This window comes from Phacochoerus africanus, chromosome 3 (assembly GCF_016906955.1).
Source record: "Phacochoerus africanus isolate WHEZ1 chromosome 3, ROS_Pafr_v1, whole genome shotgun sequence".
Lineage (NCBI taxonomy): Eukaryota > Metazoa > Chordata > Mammalia > Artiodactyla > Suidae > Phacochoerus > Phacochoerus africanus.
The window spans coordinates 60,296,927-60,318,129 of record NC_062546.1 but is presented as its reverse complement, the minus strand read 5'-3'; the positions used below and the strand labels follow the sequence as shown (position 1 = coordinate 60,318,129).

The 21,203-nt window shown below is 37.2% G+C and overlaps 1 protein-coding gene across 1 annotated transcript in view; it reads left to right on the top strand.

Annotated features, from left to right (window-relative positions):
* The first annotated feature begins 15,255 nt into the window (after positions 1 to 15,255).
* TUSC3 (tumor suppressor candidate 3) overlaps positions 15,256 to 21,203 on the top strand; it is a 191,850-nt gene continuing 185,902 nt past the window's right edge. Inside the window, exon 1 of the mRNA XM_047771894.1 lies at positions 15,256 to 15,600. Within this exon, the coding sequence (XP_047627850.1) occupies positions 15,463 to 15,600 (138 nt within the window). The 5' untranslated portion in view covers positions 15,256 to 15,462. The remainder of the gene's footprint in view (positions 15,601 to 21,203) is intronic.

The window sequence follows — 21,203 nt, the reverse complement described above, 5'->3', positions numbered from 1 at the left end:
CTTTAGTTACATGCAGGGTACAGAAAAGTGTATAGATGTAAAGAATGCCTCATATTGTTACTTTAATGATTAACCTCAAGCACAATCTTGCTATTATTGAATTTCTTTAGAACAATCAGGGCCTGGCATTTTTCAAGTCCTAATGACTTTGTTTTTCTTAGAGCCCTCATATGAGTCACCTTAATTTGATCAAGATGGACGATGGTAGCAAGATGGCTTCACTCTTGCCAAGCTCCTTATTCCCTTTTTCCACACCCAACAGACAAATACTAAAAAAATGTTTTTTTAAAAAAAGGAAAACATTACTGTGTTACATTTGTTTTAAAAATTGTAGAGGCTGAAATATGCATGTACTTAATAGCCTTCATCACTATAATTATGAGATTAAAATAAGAGATAATTCTAATATAAGAAGTAACTTGGCATTATTTAAATAGGCTACCATATAATTTTTTATTTTAGTTTACAATATAAAATTAGTACAATATTTAGATTTATACAGCACCAGGGCTAAATTTTGTACAGCTTAAACTCCCTAAAATCTTTTATGATTTAAGTAAATTATTACTGTTTTCATGACTTTTAAAAAATTGAAAACATATGTGTGTGTGATAATAGCGAATATCTTTTTAAAAGTTTAACTTTATGAAAATCCGACAAGGCTGCCAATCCAAGGGCTTAATGCATTAACTAAGATTATATTCCATGTTCTTAACTAACTTTAAGACCTTAGACTATTCCGAACAGTATGGACTACTATAATAGCCACTGTAGCTACTAAAATTTATATTATTTAAAGTTAAGTGAATTAAATATTCAGTTCCTTAATTGCACTAACCTCAGTTTAAGGGCTCAATAATCATATGTGACCAGTGGCTAACATTTTGCACAGTGCAAATATAGAAAACATTTCACAATCAGAGAGTTCTATTGATAGCAATGACTTAGACACATGACTAAGCTAATTAGAAAATAATCTTTGGGTACTTGATAATTTTTAAGTAAGAAAGGTAAGTAAGTAAGAAAGACAAGTAAGTAAGAAACACTGAGATTCTGCCCCCAATTTTGATGTGTGGTGGGGTTTTTCCCTGGCACCACCAAGGGATTCTCAAAATACCAGAAAGGTGTCCTACAATTGAACTCAATTCTGGTGCTATCTGTCCCACAGGTTAAGTCATCAGCCCTACAAGACTACACACCTCTCTTCCTCCTTCTCCACTCCCCTTACCCTCTTCAAACTGCAGACACAAACCCAGGTTAACATCTGTGCTTCTGACTGATAGTCTATAAATTGGAAGTTCCAGTGACCTTCTCCACGGGTTTGATTGATTTGCTAGAGTGGCTCACAGAATCAGGGAAACATTTTTATTAGACTATTGGTTTATTAGAAAAGGATGTAAGGCAAGAATAGCCACATATAAGAGATGCATAGGGAAATGTATGACATAAGGGGCACAGAGCTTCCATGCCATCTCCAAGTGCATCATTCTCCTGAATCTTCACATGTTCACCAACCCAGAATTTCTCTGAACTGGGCCTTTGGGGTTTTGATACATAGGTATGATTAATCAAAGCATTGACCACTGGCCATTGATTCAAACTCCAGCCTCTCTCTCCTCTCCCTTCCCCAGAGGTTTTGTGGTTGGACTGAAAGTTTCAACCCTTTAATCAATGGGTTTTTTCTGGCAACCAGACCCCTTACTTTCCAAAAGCCACATCATTAACATAACCAAAGACACCTCAATCCCTCTACACACTTAGAAAATTCTAATCATTTTAGGGGCTCTGTGGTAGCAATGAACAAAGACCAAATATATATTTCTTATTATAAATCACAATATCACAATCACTATACATAATTTTACACTTCTTAGAAGAGCTAAGAGCAAAATATGCAAACGCCTTTGAACTTTATGTAAATGTATATATGTACATATGTATGTATACATGTATGTATGTATCTACCCCTTTAATATAAAGTAAGAAATAGTCTTTATGAAAAATAGCTACTTAAGCAGTTCTAGCTTTTGTTTCAGTTCTCCCTTTTATCTGGGAAAAATGATTACTTTGGTTAAAGATGGTAATTAATATAAGTGGTTGACTCATTACAGAGATATACAAATATGTATACAAAGCAACGCATGCAATTTTCTCTTTATTAAGTGTTATCATAGTTTATCAACATGGTATATTTATTATAATATGCACATTGTTTTATTTAAAATATTGATAAGTTGTATTTTAAATCTACAGTTAAAAGCTTTAATTTACAGATTTATGCATTTTCATATCTTAAAAACATATACAGGAAGGTATACTAATAAATCCTTTTCCACATATTGTTTCAAAAATAATGTAGAAATGAACAAAGTTATAACTTTAATCTCTTTTGTTAAATCACCATGTTATTTTTATGTATAGTTTAGCCATTCACTTTTAATACTTTTTATGTCTTTTTGAATAATTTTTTGAGTTCCCATTGTGGCTCAGGAAGTTAAGAACCCAAGTAGTATCCATGAGGATGGGGGTTTGATCCCTGGCCTTGCTATGGCTTTGGTGTAGGTCTGCAGCTGCAGCTCTGATTGGACCCCTAGTCTGGGAATTTCAATACGCAGAAGATGTGGCTATAAAAAGAAAAAAAATCATTTTTGAAAAGATTGCTTATTTTTTATTTATTTATTTTTCTTTTTTTCCATTTTTTTAATTACTCAGATGAATTTATCACATCTGTAGTTGTATAATGATCATAACAATCTGATTTCACAGGATTTCCATCCCACATCTCAGGCACATCCCCCCACCCCCCAAACTGTCTCCTCCAGAGACCATAAGTTTTTCAATGTCTGTGAGTCAGCATCTGTTCTGCAAAGAAGTTCAGTCTGTCCTTTTCTCAGATTCCACATGTCAGTGAAAGCATTTGATGTTGGTGTTTCACTGTATGGCTGACTTCATTTAGCATGATAGTTTCTAGGTCCATCCATGTTGCTAAAAATGCTGGTATTTTGTACTTTTTAATGGCTAAGAAATATTCCATTGTGTATAAGTACCACATCTTCTGGATCCACTCCTCTGTCCATGGACATTTAGGTTGTTTCCATGTCTTGGCTATTGTAGATAGTGCTGCAATGAACATTGGAGTACATGTGTCTTTGCGAGTCATGGTTTTCTCTGGATAGATGGCCCAGGAGTGGGATTGCTGGATCAAATGGTTGTTCTATGTTTAGTTTTCTGAGGAATCTCCATAGTGCTTTCCACAGTGGTTGCACCAATTGACAATCCCACCAATAGTGTACTAGGGTTCCTTTTTCTCCACACCCTCTCCAGGAGTTCTTGTTTGTAGACTTTTGGATGATGGCCATTCTGGCTGGTGTGAGGTGGTACCTCAGAGTGGTTTTGATTTGCATTTCTCTAATAATGAGTGATGCTGAACATCTTTTCATGTGTTTCTTGGCCATCTGTATGTCTTCTTTGGAGAACTGTCTGTTTAGATCTTCTGCCCATTTTTGGATAGGCTTGTTTTTTTTTTTTTTTCGGTATGAAGCTGCAGAAGTTGTTTATAAATTTTGGAGATTAATCCCTTGTCAGTTGATTCATTTGCAAAGATTTTTCACCCATTCTGTGGGTTGTCTCTTTGTGTTGTTTAGGGTTTCCTTTGCTGTGCAGAAACTTTGAAGTTTGAGTAGATCCCATTTGTTTATTTTTGTTTTTATTGTCAATACTCTGATAGGTGGATCTGAGAAGATGTTGCTGTCGTTTATGTTGGAGGGTGTTTGGCCTATGTTTTCCTCTAGGAGTTTGATAGTGTCTGGACTTATATCTAGATCTTTAATCCATTTGGAGTTTCTTTTTGGGTATGGTGTTAGGGAGTGTTCTAATTTCCTTCTTTTCCCTGTGGCTGTCCAGTTTTCCTAGCACCACTTATTGAAGGGGCTGTCTTTTCTCCATTGTATATTCTTGCCTCCTTTGTCATAGATTAGTTGGCTGTAAGAGCATGGGTTTAATTCTGGGCTTTCTATCCTGTTCCACTGATCTATATGTCTGTCTTTGTGCCGGTACCATGCAGTTTTGACGACTTTTGCTTTGTAGTATAGTCTGAAGTCGGGGAGCCTGATTTCTCCAGCTCCATTTTTCTTCTTCAGGATGTCATTGGCTATTCTGGGTCTTTTGTGCTTCCAAACAAACTTTAAAATATTTTTTTCAAGGTCTGTGAAGAATGTCCTTGGTAATTTGATAGGGAATGCATTGAATCTGTAGATTGCCTTAGGTAGTATAGTCATTTTGATAATATTAACTCTTCTAATCCACGAGCATGATATGTCTTTCCATCTATTTGTGTCATCTTTGATTTCTTTCATCAGTAGCCTGTAGTTTTCAGAGTACAGGTCTTTTGTCTCTTTAGGTAGATTTACTCCTAGGTATTTTATTCTTTTAGATGTGATGGCAAATGGGATTGCTTCCCTAATTTCCATTTCTGCTTTTCATTGTTAGTATATAGAAACACAGTCAATTTCTGTGTATTGATTTTGTATCCTGTGACTTTACCAAATTCATGGATGAGCTCTAACAGTTTTCTGGTAGAGTCTTGAGGATACTCTAGGTATAGTATCATGTCATCTGCAAATAGTGATAGTTTTACTTCTTCCTTTCCAATTTGGATTCCTTTTATTTCTTTTCCTTCTCTGATTGCCGTGGCTAGGACTTCCAAAACTATGTTGAAGAGTAGTGGCAAGAGTGGACATTCTTGTCTTGTTCCTGATCTCAGTGGGAGTTCTTTCAGCATTTCACCATTGAAAATGATGTTTGCTGTGGGTTTGTCATATATGGCCTTTATCATGTTGAGGTAGGTTCCCGTTATGCCCACTTTCTGAAGGGTTTTTATCAGAAATGGGTGTTGGATTTTGTCAAAGGCTTTTTCCGTGTCTATTGAGAGGATCCTATGGTTTTTATTCTTCAGTTTGTTAATGTGGTGTACTACACTGATGGATTTGTGGGTATTGAAGAACACTTGCATCCCTGGGATAAATCCCACTTGATCATGATGTACAATCCTTTTAATGTATTGTTGGATGCGGTTTGCTAGTATTTTGTTGAGGATTTTTGCATCGATGTTCATCAGTGAAATTGGCCTATAGTTTTCTTTTTTTGTGGAATCTTTGTCTGGTTTTGGTACCAGGGTGATGGTGGCCTCATAGAACATCAACAAAATTGATAAACCCCAAGCCAGACTTATCAAGAAAAAAAGAGAGAGGACTCAAATCAATAAAATTAGAAATGAAAAAGGAGAAGTAACAACGGATATCACAGAAATACAAAGGATCATAAGAGACTACTATATGCAACTATATGCCAATAAAATGGAAAACCTAGAAGAAATGGACAAATTCTTAGAAAAGTACAATCTTCCAAGACTAAACCAAGATGAAATAGAAAAGATGAACGGACCCATCACAAGAACTGAAATTGAAACTGTGATTAAAAAACTTCCAACAAACAAAAGTCCAGGACCAGATGGCTTCACAGGCAAATTCTATCAAACATTTAGAGCAGAGCTATCACCTCTCCTTCTGAAACTATTTCAAAAAATTTTAGAGGAAGGGATACACCCAAGATTGCTTATTTTTAAAAGAAAAGTTAAAAATCACGGTAATCACAATGTTTATTGTAATATGTTTTGACAAGAATAGTTGTAATATGTTTTACAAGAATAGTCGTAAATATTTTTTGTTGTAAATATTTTTTGTCTTTAGTTAATTTTGACATATTTTCTGACAACTGTATCAAATGCTAAATATGTTTTTAAATAAGCAACTTAGAAAAATATCTATGTAACCAAAGATGAGACATTGACTACTGCTGGCTGTGAATCGAGAGACACAAAATAGGTGACATTTGGAGTTCCCATCAGGGCTCAGTGGTTAACAAACCCAACTAATAACCATGAGGTTGTGCGTTCATTCCCTGGCCTCATTCGGTGGAGTAATGGTCTGGCATTACTGTGAGCTATGGTGTAGGTTGCAGACTAGGCTCAGATCCCACCTTGCTGTGGCTGTGGCTTAGGCCAGCGGCTACAACTCTGATTAGACCCCTAGCATGGGAAATTCCATATGCCATGGGTACACCCCTAACAAAGACAAAAAGGTACACATACAAAAAAAAAAAAAAAAAGAGGTGATAGGAGTTCCTGTAGTGGCACAGCAAAAACAAATCCAACTAGGAACTATGAGGTTGAGGGTTCAATCCCTGGCCTCGCTCAGTGGTCAAGGATCCAGCGTTGCCATGAACTATGGTGTAGGTTGCAGACATGGCTCAGATATGGCATTGCTGTGGCTCTGGCGTAGGCGGGCAGCAACACCTCCGATTGGACCCCTCATCTGGGGACCTCCATATGCTGCAGGTGCAGCCCTAAAAAGACAAAAGACAGCAAAAAAAAAAAAAGTGATATTTGAGTTATACACTGAAAGGTGGGCAAGATGTTGAAATGCAAGAAATATAGACAAGGTGATTCCACAAGGATGCACCAGTGACAGAGGCAGCATTGTGAAGAATGTGGTCTTCAGAATACTTGGATAACATACTTTGAAAATAAAAGTATGTTATAAAGGTGGTGGGTTAAGTTGTCGATTTGAGATTTTTCTTCTTTTTTGCGGAAAGCCTGTATTGCTATGCACTTCCCTCTGAACACTGCTTTGCAGCATCCAATAGATTTTGAGTGGTTGTGTCTTCATTAGCATTTGTCTCGAGGTATTTTTTTAATTTCCTTCTTGATTTCCTCATTGACCCATTGGTGTTTTAGTAGCATGTTGTTTAGTCTCCATGTAGTAAGTTTTCTCTCATTTCTCTCCCTGTGATTAATTTCTCATTTCATGCCATTGTGGTCAGAGAAGATACTTGAAATAATTTCTATACTCTTAAATTTGTTGAGGTTAGCTTTGTGCCCCAGCATGTAATCAATCCTTGAGGATGTTCCATGTGCGCTTGAGAAGAATGTATATTCTTATTTTTTTTTGATGTAGTGTCCTGAAAATGTCAATTAAGTCTAACTTTTCTATTGTGTCCTTTAGGATCTCTATTGCCTTATTGATTTTCTGTCTAGAGGATCTGTCCATTGATGTGAGTGCAGTGTTAAAGTCTCCTACTCTGATTGTATTCCCATTAATTCCTCCTTTTATATCCTTAGTATTTGTTGGAGGTATCTGGGTGCTCCTCTATGACGGGCATATATGTTGATGATGGTAATATCCTCTTCTTGAATGCATCCTTTAACCATTAAATAGTATCCTTCTTTGTCTTTCTTTATGGGCTTCATTTTAAAGTCTATTTTGTCTGATACAAGTATTACAACTCCTGCTTTCCTATCTTGTCCATTGGCATGAAATACCTTTTCCCATCTCCTCACTTTCAATCTATATGTGTCCTTTGCCCTAATGTGAGTTTCTTGTAGACAACAGATTGAAGGTTTTTGCTTTTTTATCCAATCTGCAACACTGTGTCTTTTGAAAGAAAAACAAACAAAACCTAAAGTCAGCAGAAGGAAGGAAATCATAAAGATCAGAGAGTAAATCAATAAAATGGAGATTAAAAAATAGAAAAAAAGCAATAAAACCAAAGAGCTGGTTCTTTGAAAAGGTAAACAAAATGGACAAACCTTTGGCTAGACTCACCAAGAAGAGGAAAACAAAATCAGAAATGAAAAAGGAGAAATCACAATGGATAGTAGAGAAATACAAAAAACCATGAGAGAATACTCTCAATAATTATATGCCAACATATTTGACAACATAGAAGAAATGGACAGCTTTCTAGAGATTTACAGCCTGACAAAACTGAATCAAGAAGAAATAGATCAAGTGAACAGACTGATCACTAGAAATGAAATTTGAATATGCCATTAAAACACTCACTACAAATAAATGTCCAGGACAAGAAGGCTTCACAGGCAAATTCTACCAAACATACAAAGAGGATCTTATACCCATTCTCCTTAAATTTTTTCAAAAGTTTGAAGAAGAAGGAACACTCCCAAAGACATTCTATGATGCCACCATCACCCTAATTCCAAAACCAGACAAAGATACTGCCAAAAAAGAAAACTATAGGCCAATATCTTTGATGACTATAGATGCAAAAAATCTCAACAAAATTTTAGCCATCTGAATCCACCATGACCAGGTGGGATTCATTCCAGATTCACAAGAATGGTTCAACATATGAAAATAATTAACATCACACACCACATTAACAAAAGAGAAGTAAAAAACCACATATTTATCTCAATAGATGCAGAAAAAGCATTTGACAAAGTCCAACATCCATTCTTGATCAAAACTCTTACCAAAGTGGGTATAGTGGGAACATACGTTAATATAATAAAAGCCATTTATGACAAACCCACAGCAAATATAATACTCAATGGAGAAAAGCTGAAAGCCTTCCCCACTAAAATCTGGAACAAGATAAGGATGCCCACTCTCACCACTGTTATTCAACATAGTATTGGAAGTCCTAGCCACAGCAATCAGACAAAAAAAGAAATACAAGGCATCCAAATAGCAGAGCAGAGTTAAAACTATCACAGATGCAGATAACATGGTACTATATGTAGAAAACCCTAAGGACTCAACCCAAAATCTACTTGAATTGATCAACAAATTCAGCAAAGCAGCAGGAGATAAGATTACATTCAGAAATCAGGCATATTTCTGTATACTAACAATGAAAAATTAGAAAATGAATACAAAAATAAGATACCTCTTAAAATTACACACCAAAAAAACAAATACACCAGACCAAGGAGGTGAAAGACTTCTATGCTGAGAAGTATAACACATTATTCAAGGAAATCAAAGAAGATGTAAAGAAATAGAAAGCTATTCCATGCTCCTGGGTTGGCAAAATTAGTATTTTTAAAATGGCCATATTACCCAAAGAAATCTCCAGATTCAGTGCAATCCCTATCAAATTACCCATGACATTTTTCACAGAACTAGAACAAACAATCCAAAAATTTATATGGAACCACAAAAGACCCAATGCCGAAGCAATCCTGAGGAACAAAAACCAAGCAGGAGGCATAATTCTCCCAGACATCAGGCAATATTACAAAGCCATTGTCATCAAGACTGTGTAATACTGGTACCAAAAACAGACATGCAAACCGAGACAGACATAAAAACCAATGGGACAGAATAGAGATGCAGAAATAAACCCATATACCTATGGTCAATTAATCTTTGACAAAGGAGGCAATTACATAAAATGGGAAAAAGACAGTCTTTTCAGCAAGCATTGTTGTGAAACCTGGACAGCTGCATGCAAATCAGTGAAACTAGAACACACCCTCACACATGCACACACACACAAAAAACTCAAAATGGCTGAAAGGCTTAAATATAAGACAAGACAAAATCAAACTCCTAGAAGAGAACATAGCCAAAACATTCTCGGAGTTCTCCTCGTGGCTCAGAGGTTAACAAAACCAACTAGGAACCATTAGGTTTCAGGTTCGATCCCTAGCCTCGCTCAGTGGGTTAAGGATCCAGCATTGCCATGACCTATGGTGTAGGTCGCAAACACGGCTCAGATCCTGAGTTACTGTGGCCCTGGCTTAGGGTAGCAGAGAAAGCTTCGATTAGACCCCTAACTTGGGAACCTCCATATGCCATGGGTGAGGCCCTAGAAAAGACAAAAAAAAAAAAAAAAAAACTCTGACATCAACCTTACAAATGTTTTCTCAGGTCATTCTCCCAAAGCAAAAAAAAAATAAAAGCAAAAATAAACCAATGGGACCTAAGCAAACTGACAAGCTTTTGTTTCACAAAGGAAACCAAAAAGAAAACAAAAAGACAACTTAGAGAATGGGAGAAAATAGTTTCAAATGATGCAACTGATGAGGGCTTAATCTCTAGAATATACAAGCAACTTATAGAAATCAACAGCAAAATAGCCAAGAACCCAATGGAAAAATGGGCAAAGTCCTGAAGAGACATTTATCCAAGGAAAATATACATGTGGCCAACAAGCACATGAAAAAATGCTCAACATTGCTGATTATTAGAGAAATGCAAATCAAAACTACCATGAGATACCACCTCACACCAGTCAGAATGGCCATCATTAATAAGTCCACAAATAACAAATGCTGGAGTGGGTGTGGAGAAAAGGAAACCCTCCTGCACTGTTGGTGGGAATGTAAGCTCGTACAACCACTATGGAGAACAGTATGGAGGTACCTTAGAAAACTATATATAGAACTACCATATGACCTAGCAATCCCATTCTTAGGCATATATCCGGACAAAACTTTCCTTCAAAAAGGCACATGCACCTGCATGTTCACTGCAGTACTATTCACAATAGCCAAGACATGGAAACAACATAAATTTCCATTGACAGATGATTGGATTAGGAAGAGTTGATATATATACACAATGGAATACTACTCAGCCATAAAAAAGAACAAAAGAATGCCATTTGTAGCCACATGGACGGAACTAGAGACTCTCAGACTGAGTGAAGTAAGTCAGAAAGAGAAAGACAAATACCATATGATATTAGTGATAGCTGGAATCTAATATATGGCACAAATGAACCTTTCCACAGAAAAGAATATCATGGACTTGGAGAATAGACTTGTGGTTGCCAGGGGGAAGGGGGAGGGAGTGGATAGATTGGGAGCTTGGGGTTAATAGATGCAGCCTATTGCCTTTGGAATGGATTAGCAATGAGATCCTTGTGTGTAGCACTGGGAACTATATCTAGTCACTTATGATGGAGCATGATAATGTGAGAAAAAAGAATGTACACATGTATGTGTAACTGGTTCACTATGCTATACAGTCGAAAATTGACAGAACATAGTAAACCATCTCTAATAGAAAAAAATAAAAATCATTATATATATTAAAAAGTAAATGGAAGACCAGATATTCCTTTGTGTATTTTAAAGCAAATGGGATGGAAATCCTGTGAAATTGGATATGATCATTATATAACTGCAGATGTGATAAATTCATTTGAGAAATAAAATAAAATAAATAAATAAACTATAAAATCTCATGGAACATACAACACAAATATTGAAAAAAAATAATGAGTTGTAAAGAATAAAATTTTCAAAAAGTTATAAATACTGATATTTAAAACTAAAAGTCACAACATTCTTTTAAATATTTCCAAAGTATGAAAATTATGACCATCATTATCCGTTACAAAACAGGAAGCAGCTCTTCTTTTTTAACAGTTGAATATTTTATATTACTTTTTATCTTCTGAACTTATATTTCCATTCTACTGCCTCCAAGGGATGTTAAATATATACTTTCCATAAAATTCTTTATTAAAAAGTAAATTTTGTATTGAAACATAACAGTCAAATACATCATAAGTTTATGGCTCAATAAATTTTTATAAAGAACATACATTCATGTAATAATCAGTACTCAGATAAATAAATAGGTTGTAGAATATTTTTAGCACTCCAGGTTTCCCTCTTGGGACGTCTGCCACTGTCCTGAATTCTAATCTGAGATAATAAATATAATAACCAACAACAGTCAGGTCATAAGTCATATATGAAAATAATATTAGCTGGGGATCCACAAGCTGCAGCATCCTGCCCAGGAAAACAACTCCTTATCTATCGTAACCTAATAAAACAGGCTGTTGCTAAACTGATAGGAACTTACATATCTAGTTGTAATAACAATCTAGGAAACCAAAACAGTAACGTCTGTAACAACTAATCTTGAAAGGCCAGGATTTGGTTAATAACTTGATTAGTAATAACATCCCTAATTTTTGTCTCTGCTTCCAAATTAATACCAACTAGAGAAAGCCAAATATGTACCCTAGACAGTCACATAAAGAAAGTGTCCCCTTCTAGTTAGCCCATCTATAGCTTCCCCTGTCAACAGCCTCAAATCCTAGTGACCTCAGAGAGAGAGCAGTGAGTGAGGCTTGAAATGAGATCTTAATTCCCTGCTCAGGAATTGAACATGGGCACCCTGAGTGAAAACCAGGAATCCTAGCTGCCAGCCCAGCTAGAGGCTAGAAATCAGAGTTGCCCTTATTTTCCCCACCCGACATTGAAAGCAAGAATGTTTCAAGGAGGCAAAAACTGTAAAACACACGCACAAAGTTTACTATTAGAGGCACAGCATAGTATGTGGGAGAGCACACAGAGAAGTGGTTTATTAATTTAAGACAGAGGCAAGGCAATAATACACACCTGGAAGAAGAGTACAGTTGTGGGCATCTTCCTGAATGAGGAAGGCTCCAGAAAAGTGATTTAAATTAATTATATGGGGGCAGTGCTTCTAGGTCTTTGTTTTCCTTTGCCAATTATCTTGTTTTATTTCTCACACCTGATGGGCCCTATGGGTCCTCCCTGAAATGGTGTGGGCATACTTTAGTCAAGATGGATTCCAGGGCAAGAGCTAATGGGAGGGTCAGCAGAACTCATTATGGCCCAGTGTGCCCTCCCTTTTAGACTCCAGGAGGCTTTCTGCATACGTGTAGTCAGTTAGGGAGATGTCCTTGACCCCATGAGTGATTGATGTGGTCATCTTATCTTCTCATTACAGCACAGCTCAGCTCCTGACATTAACCTTCCCCTTGAAGTGTGAAAGAGAAGCAAAGTCCAGTTTACTCAACAAGTGACAAGTCCTGGCCGTTTTCAGCCCAGGGGCCCTGTACTTTCTACCTTCTACACACCTGAAGCTTTTCTTTTTTTTTTACTATTAATGTTTCCCACTCTTCTGCCTGCATTTGAGTCTCTGCAAAAACCCAAGTGATGGTAGCCTGGGTAAATAGCCTTTGCCTGTTCTCATTTGGTTGATTATTATTTCCATAGACCCCAATATATTAGTTTTGTTTCTGGATCTCTATGTTGTAAAATTCATTCATAACATGTATGAATGTCATCAGTTCATTTTTATCGATGTATAGTATAACTATATCACAAATAATTTATTTTTTTGCTGATGGATATTTGGTCTCTTTTCACCTTTGGCCATTAATGAATAAAGCTGCTATACAAATTTGTACATGTCATGTGGTGAATATATATCTATGCAGAACCACTGGGTCATGAGTAGGTGTATTCAGCTTTAGCACTACTGCCAAACAATTTTTCAAGGTGGTTAAGCCAATTTACTCTTCCACCAGCAATATAATCTGAGAGAATTTTATCCTAAGATTTTTTTTATGCTTGAAAGTTTTTTATTGATTTTTTATGCTTGAAAGTCATTCTTCTCTGCAAAAAAAAGTTGTATAAATTGAAATTTGATTTAAACAAACTTCTGTGACTCTAAGGCTATATTAAAATTTATCTTTTGCACTGATATCATTAGTTATTAGCAATACCCAATTGATCAAAATAACAACATGAATTATGAATTTGAGGAAACAGTAATAAACATGAAAGGCAAAATTGTTTTGGGGAAATATTACTTGTAGAAATAATTAAGGTTTTTAAAAATTAGTTTATACAACTGTGGATAAATATTAATTATTTCTAGAATGACATAATATTCAGCATCACTTTCTTATTTTTAATTTTTGTTAAGGTTAAGTGCTAAGAAACTGTGTCTACAAGAAATATACCGAGATATAAGCCTATTATTATAGTATCACTTAATTCTTTGAACTACCTTTGAGTAATGTGTGAGAAGTTACATAGCAGTCCATCCCTAAAACTATTTTTAAGTGATCTGTAGCTGACAACTGGATTATTTCTTCCTTTCAACAATGCTGAAAGCCAAAAAACTGGAAACCTCTGATTAGTGAACACATTTATTCCTGTCATTCGAATCAACTGCTTTTCAACACCTATACAGATACTTAGAATTAACCTTTTGTTTTCTGCCCTGAACTTTTTTTTTTTTCCCCTGTGGGGGCAGTACACATTAGCACAGCAGTTAGAATGGGTTAAAGAGATATCTTTCTTTTGCAAAGAGAGAAAAGGCAATCGCCCAAAGAAATGTGGGCAAGGAGAACAAGAAAGAGTCAGCCTTCACCTCAGGTGTTTCTTCCCAGTGCATCAATTTTAGGGAATTTTACACCTAATTGAGATTTTGGAAATTAATTTTTTTTACTCTTTGTAGACATTGGTGCATACTGCAGTTTGAAGGCTGCTGAGTTGGAGCAAGAATGAAATGTTTGATGGTGCTATGAGCCATTACCAAGAGTTTGGATCTTTTTTGAACCTAGCGAGTGGCTAATGAAAAAGTCTGTGGGGAGTTCCCGTCGTGGCGCAGTGGTTAACGAATTCGACTAGGAACCATGAGGTTGCGGGTTCGGTCCCTGCCCTTACTCAGTGGGTTAACGATTCGGCGTTGCCGTGAGCTGTGGTGTAGGTTGCAGACGCGGCTCAGATCCTGCGTTGCTGTGGCTCTGGCGTAGGCCAGTGGCTACAGCTCCGATTAGACCCCTAGCCTGGGAACTTCCATATGCCCCCAGAGCGGCCCAAGAAATAGCAAAAAAAAAAAAAAAAAAAAAAAAAAAGTCTGTGGGCGGAGGATAGTGACATGGCTAGTGCTGTACTTTTGGGAATAAACAGAGAATGACTGGATTCATCTATTTATTCAACAAAATGCACTATTCTGTGTAGTGCGGACTCCAACATAAAAGAATATATAGCCCCCTGCATTCTTGGAGTTTACATTCTAATGAGGAAAGACAGATAACATGAATATAAAAACATAATGTCAGTTACTGATGAATACTATAAAAAATGTAGGGAGTTCCTCTTGTGGCTTAATGGGTTAAGAACCCCACTAGTATCCATGAGGATGCTGGTTTGATCCCTGGCCTCATTTAGTGGGTTAAGGATCCAGCATTCCCATGGTGTATGTCACAGATGTGGCTGGGATCCAGCCTTGCTGTGGCTGTGGTGTAGGCCAGCAGCTACAGCTCTGATTTGATCCTAGCCTGGGAAATTTCATATGCCACAAATGCAGCCCTAAAAAGCAAAAAAAAAAAAAAAAAAACAAAAAAAACAAAAAAAAAAACCAACGAAGAAGGCAATTACGTGTCTCTGGTTCTAGGTACAACGTTGGATTCACAGGACCCTCGAGTATTCCCGGGACCTGATGTCAGTGTCAGTAGCAGGACAGCCTACAATTCAGACCATACAGCGAGAGAACCGTTTCCTACACAGCTTGGATCTGGGGAGAACCCTGGCTGCAAACGCAGCATCTGGCGCACTGAGGCCAAGAGCTCCCTGGCCACGCCCACTTCCTGCCCCATCCCGGGCCTTTCCAGGTCTCCTCTCCCGGTGAACCGGATGCTCCGTCAGTTTCCTCCTTCGCTTGCTCAGCTACTGCCCGGCTCCCTGGCGAGGCCGCAGGCACCCACGAGGGCACGGGCGGGGGGCTTCTGGCGGCTGGTCTGGCGGGTGTAGGGCGCCGGTAGGAGCTGGGCGCGCACGGTTACCGAGCGTGGAGGAGACACTGCCCTGCGGCAATGGGTGCCAGGGGCGCTCCTTCACGCCGGAGGCAGGCGGGGCGGCGGCCGCGGTATCTGCCCACCGGGAGCTTTCCCTTTCTCCTCCTCCTGCTGCTTCTCTGCATCCAGCTCGGAGGAGGACAGAAGAAAAAGGAGGTAGGATGAATCCCCTAGGCCTTCCTGGGACACAGCCGGGACGAGTCTGTGCGGGTTGTGTTGCCAGGCAGCCTCACCGCGTTGCTAGGCAGCCGGGCCGCTGGGCGTGGGCAATGGCTGGTTTGGGGAGCTCACAGACCTGATACGGGGGCCCTTGCGTAAGTCCTATGGGCTTCACGGTTTTAGAAGTCAGGTTGCCCGGTGCTTTCTCAAAAAACAACGACGAAGCATCTCCCATTGTGCTCCCAGCACCTCACACCTTTCAGACCCGCGGCGCTTTTGAGCCCAAGTTGAAGGCCGAGATTGGGGTTCAGTCCGTAAAAAGGGATTTGTCGGAAGTGAAAATACCCTTTAGGAGTATCTCAAACCTACAATAGCTATTTGTCCCTGCTCCCTTCGTTATCCCTTTATTGTGACTGTGTAAAGTTATTCTGCATTTTTATTACACATGTTTAAAGGTATATATTTATGTTGAACCCGAGGTGTAATTGTGCGAATAACGGAATATTAAGTTGTGCTAATTTGTGAAATTCAGTTCACCTGATTTCAATCTTGCTCCTCTAATAACTGATGAAGATGAGGATTGAAGTAACTGACTATATTTAAAGTAGTTGTAGCGTTATTTGTGAATTTCAGTTAACCATCTTTACCTTGGATGGTCCATCAAGTACGGTTAGAAAAAAAAATTATTTTGGAAATGTAAGGTTTTGTTCGTCTTTTTAGTAAGCGTATTCTCTTTATGTTAGTTCAAGGGGTTTTTCCTGGTAAAGTTTTATTTACATACACGTAGCTCAAAATCGAATTTAGGTTTAAATTATTACCACAGCTTTCTTGGTAGCTGGGTAGAAAGATTGAAAAAACAGCCTCACATGCAAAATAATTCTGATTCTCTTTACTCTTTGCTTGAAGCCACTTCTTCCCTTTAGCTTTTTTATTTTAACTTGAAAATAGGCCATACAAAATTCTTGGTGGACTTCTGGTAAGAGGTTAAGTGAATAACCACTGTTAAAACTATTTACAACTATAAATTAAAGATTTTTTTTCTAGCGTTTGGTATTTAATGTTTTAGATTTCGTATTTTTTTAAGAAAGAGAGGGGATTAAAAAGGAGTTTTCTTGTGTGTGCGTAGATTACCAGAGCAGAAGACAATAAAAATGATGAGGAGTTGCATGGAACTTCTGATGATTTTAATTGAAAGGAAAAAAAAGCCCCCAAAACAAGTCTAAAAAGTGTCCATCTTTAACGCATTTTAGCATCTCCAATTGCAAGGTGACTTAAACATGTGACAACATTTGTTAATTTAGTATAATTATAAATTACGGTAACATCTGTTTTCCATTAAAATATAAAAGGCATTTTAAAAATACAAAATCAGGGAGAAAATTGTTGAAGATTTAAAAAGTGTGTCTTCCAAAACTGCTTTTATTTCTCTTAAAATAGGAGAGTCTAATACTACTATATGGTGATATTATAGAATACTCATATTTAAGGAAAAGAGCAAAATAACAAATAGTTGATGTTTTAATACTTTACTAAATGAGGGTGCATATTTCTTAAATGTAGTCTAGTTCTCTATTTGGTACTCAGTTCAAAAGCTATGCTCTCTTTCTCCTCCCCCCCCCCCCCCCGCCTTTTCTTTTTCTTTTTATGGCTGCACCTGCAGCATATGGAATTTCCCAGGTTTGGGGTTTGTAGCCGCAGGCACTTACACCGCAGCTTGCAGTAACGGCATCAAATCCTGAACCCACTGAGCGAGGCTGGGGATCGGAATCGAAGCTGAGTCCTTATGGATACTAATCAAGTTCTTAACCTGCTGAGCCACAATGGGAACTCCACTGTGCTCTCTTTTAATACTGAAAGAAAAACATTGGAAATAGTGGGGAGTGATTGTTCACGACTGTCTTACTTTTCTAGGGAATTTGTAGTATGTGGATAGAGTTGTTTTGACTGTGGCTTCTTCCTTTCTTTGCTTAGTTTAGAACGTAAAGCCTCGTGTGAGATTTAACATGATTGAACCAGAAAGTGTAACAGTTGAAACTTAATTTACCACAAAAATATTACTAACAAGTACCAGAAGAGTTGACTTGCCATGGTATGGTGTTTTCTTTTGTTCTGGGGAATCCAAATGGAAATCTAAAATTGAATCTGGAATCAGTTACTCAGAACACTAGTCATTTTGATGGAAGTAGTGTTTATGACATTAATAGTTATTACCGTAGGTTTTTGAGTGGAATGGATGGTTCAGTTAACAACTCATATCCTATTTAATTGTTTGACATGAAACCGCTTAACTTCCCTGAATTTTATTCTTCTGTTTGTAAATACAGATACAATGCCTACATTTCAACAATCTCACGGTTGTTGTTGGGGTTAAATGAGACGGTATTTAAAGTGTTTAGTGCAATAACTAGAACGTAAGAAATGGTCAGTAATTTGGCAGCTGCTATTATGTGTTCCTCATTTAAATGAAAATATAGACATGAATGAGATCCTAAAATATGATACATTTTCAAATTAATTTTTTTGCTAAACAAACTGACTTTATAATAATTGTAAACTATATAGCTTATAGAATAAATTGTCTTAGTTATTTTATTATGAAGCACTGATAATTCCAAACTCTTAGATCATTTGAGAACGTCTCAGGAGGAGATTTTACATCATGTAAGAATTGGTGGTTTTCATGAATTTATGTGTGTGTGTCTGCATATTTTTATATATCTATTTCTTCATGAAGACATTTTCATTCATTAAAAATAATTAGTATTGTTATATTTTTATTTAAGAATATAATCAAGGGAAATAAGTGAATAGGCAAAGAAAATAGACTGAAGGTTTTTATAGTCAGTTTCCTTAGTTACATTGAATACAGTCATGTCAAGTGACTTGAATCCTCCTGTTAAGTGATACAGATTTCTGGGAGACTTTAGCTTCTTAGTAGTATATCATTTGCATTTCTAGTACATCATGGGTTTCCATTATTTTTGACAGTTTCTCTATTCCATGTTATCAGCTAATGAGCTTCATTTTTAACCTATAATGACTCCTAATAATATAAAAATGTAATAATATAAAAAGAGCTCAAGTTCTGTAATGATATCCAGGGGCCCTAGTGACTTTGCCATCATCGAAAGTAACTGCCATCAGACCTCCATATCCGTGGGTCCTGTATCTGTAGATACAGAGGCTGACTATATACCACACCATTTTATAGTATGAAGGACCTGGGAATTTCAAATTTTAGTATCTGCTGGGTCCTGGAACCACTTCCCCTCTGATTGTGAAGGACAATGATATTATAATTTATACTTCCTGCAAAGAAAATAATTAGCTATCAGTTTACAACATGTAGGTGACAATATGTAATATGAAACATCGAATAGCTCATAAATATTTTTGAGAATATGAAATGAAGCCTAAATGAAGTGAAATATTTTAGTTGCCTCTGATGTAACTTTTGTAAATACATTTTACACTGAGATGTATATATCCAGTTACTTTTTAGTGGTACAGCCATGAAATAAATACTTTACTGTCTTAACATATGATAGGGAGATGATGGAGGTAAGTGATAGATTTTGATTTCACCTTTAAGCAAGAACTTAAGTGGAAGACAAAGTTTGTAAACATATGAGCACAATGTTAAGAAATGCATAGTAATTATACATTGATATGTATACATACACCAGTCATGGTGGTGTTGGGTAGTTGTTTCATCTGGGTTAGCTTTTTATGTATCATTACTCCTTGAAGAGTGATTGCAAATGCCGTATCTTCCTTAGAATGGCCAAAACTGCTTGTCTCTAACTAATGAAGACTTAGCCTGCCACAGTTTCATGGATCATGGCAGAAGGCATGGGATTCCTGGCACACAGGTGACAAATTTTGTTTACAGTGGCAGAATTGCCAGAATATTAGTGTTTGCATTTGTGATGCAGGTCAGCTGATGGCCTGTAAATGTAGTGAGTTTCAGAGCAGGAGAGGAGCCTAGAGCTTTCGGAACCCAGTGTTTTTTAGTGGGCAGTAAAATTTTTTGACCTTAGCCCTCAAGGGAGATGTGGAACTCTTTATTAAATTTGAAAGTAAATAAACCTGCTCTTGGTTCAGGAAGGGACACTCTTCTAAGGTTGTGTGCTATACAGATATCCTTGAGAACAAAGTCGGTCAGTACCTGGGCTTGCAAGTTATATAGAAACCCACGAAGAACTGTTTCTCTAGATAAGATACCATAACTTTGTCAAAAGAGAACATTTCAGGGTATTTTCGTCTACGTACATACCACCAGTGTGTCAGTCCCGTGCATATGTCCTTTTCTTCATGAAAGACACAGAAAGGGAAAGAGCAGAAACATGAAACTTGAGCCACAGATTCATTGGCTGTTTAACTTTTTTTGCATGTTCTCTTTAGCCTTTAATATTAAGTGAATTTGGATGAGAGTATGATTGATATGCCTGTGACTACCTTAGTAGGTAGTCTCCAATTTTATTTGGCATATTAGACTATGTCATGATTATTTCTTCCATAAGACTCCCTCTTGGAGCGTCTTACTAATCCCACCAAGATAGAAAATTTACCTTTGGCTAAGTATAGGCATAACCATCCTGCTTGAGAACAGGTAGATCATGAACAAATGTATCCATGTTATAGTACACACTCTGTGTGTGCATGCATGCGGGGACCAAATAAGTAAATTTTTTTATGGCCACACCTGTGGCATATGGACCTTCCCAGGCTAGGGGTCAAATTGGAGTTGCAGCTGGGGCAGCAATTCCAGATTCTTAACCCACTATGCGAGGCCAAGGATTGAACCTGCATCCTCACAGAGACAAAGTCGGGTGCTTAGCACACTGAGCCACAATGGGAACTCCCCAAATAGGTAATATTTATGTCAGTCTTTATCCAGTTTTTATTCTTAACTATTGGCAGGAGAGCTGCAGCTTTTCTAATTAAGCATATCTAAAAGCATATCTTAGTTCTTCCCTCTGCCCATCTGGCCTATCTGTATACTCATTGATGTTAGCAGTGCTGTTTTATTGGGCACAAATTTTAAGCTTATTTTTGAAGTTATCACTTGCTATATATCTTTATAGCTTTTATCCTGTATTTTGCCTGTTGTGCATAGGGAGGCTGACTTCACATAGTTTCTTGCAGAGTTCTACATAGATTTAAGGAGAGTATCTTGCAAAAATATGATTCCTCCATTATGCATAGGTATGTAAAATATAAATACTTTGTTTGAATAGTAAAACTTCAAAAATGTTATTCAGAAGAATGTCATTATCTTTTTTCATCGCAATTGATATCTGTTTATCTGCCTGCCAGTTTGTCTCTTCTTTTTTAATGGCCGTGTCAGCAGTAGCTTTTGAAGTGTTTCACAGTCTGATAAATGGCTTAACTTAAAAGTATAGCATCCTGAATCCATTAATGAACTGGAAAAAGTTAAGAGTAAAAGGAAGGCTTTACTAACATGTTTATTATTATATGTTTGGTTGATCCTATGAAGATACCTAACGAGTTTGAATTTGGGAGTTAAAGGGAAATTTTCTTTTCCCTGCATGTTAGTATGAGAACTCAGCTACCTTTAATGAAAAGGGACACTTGAG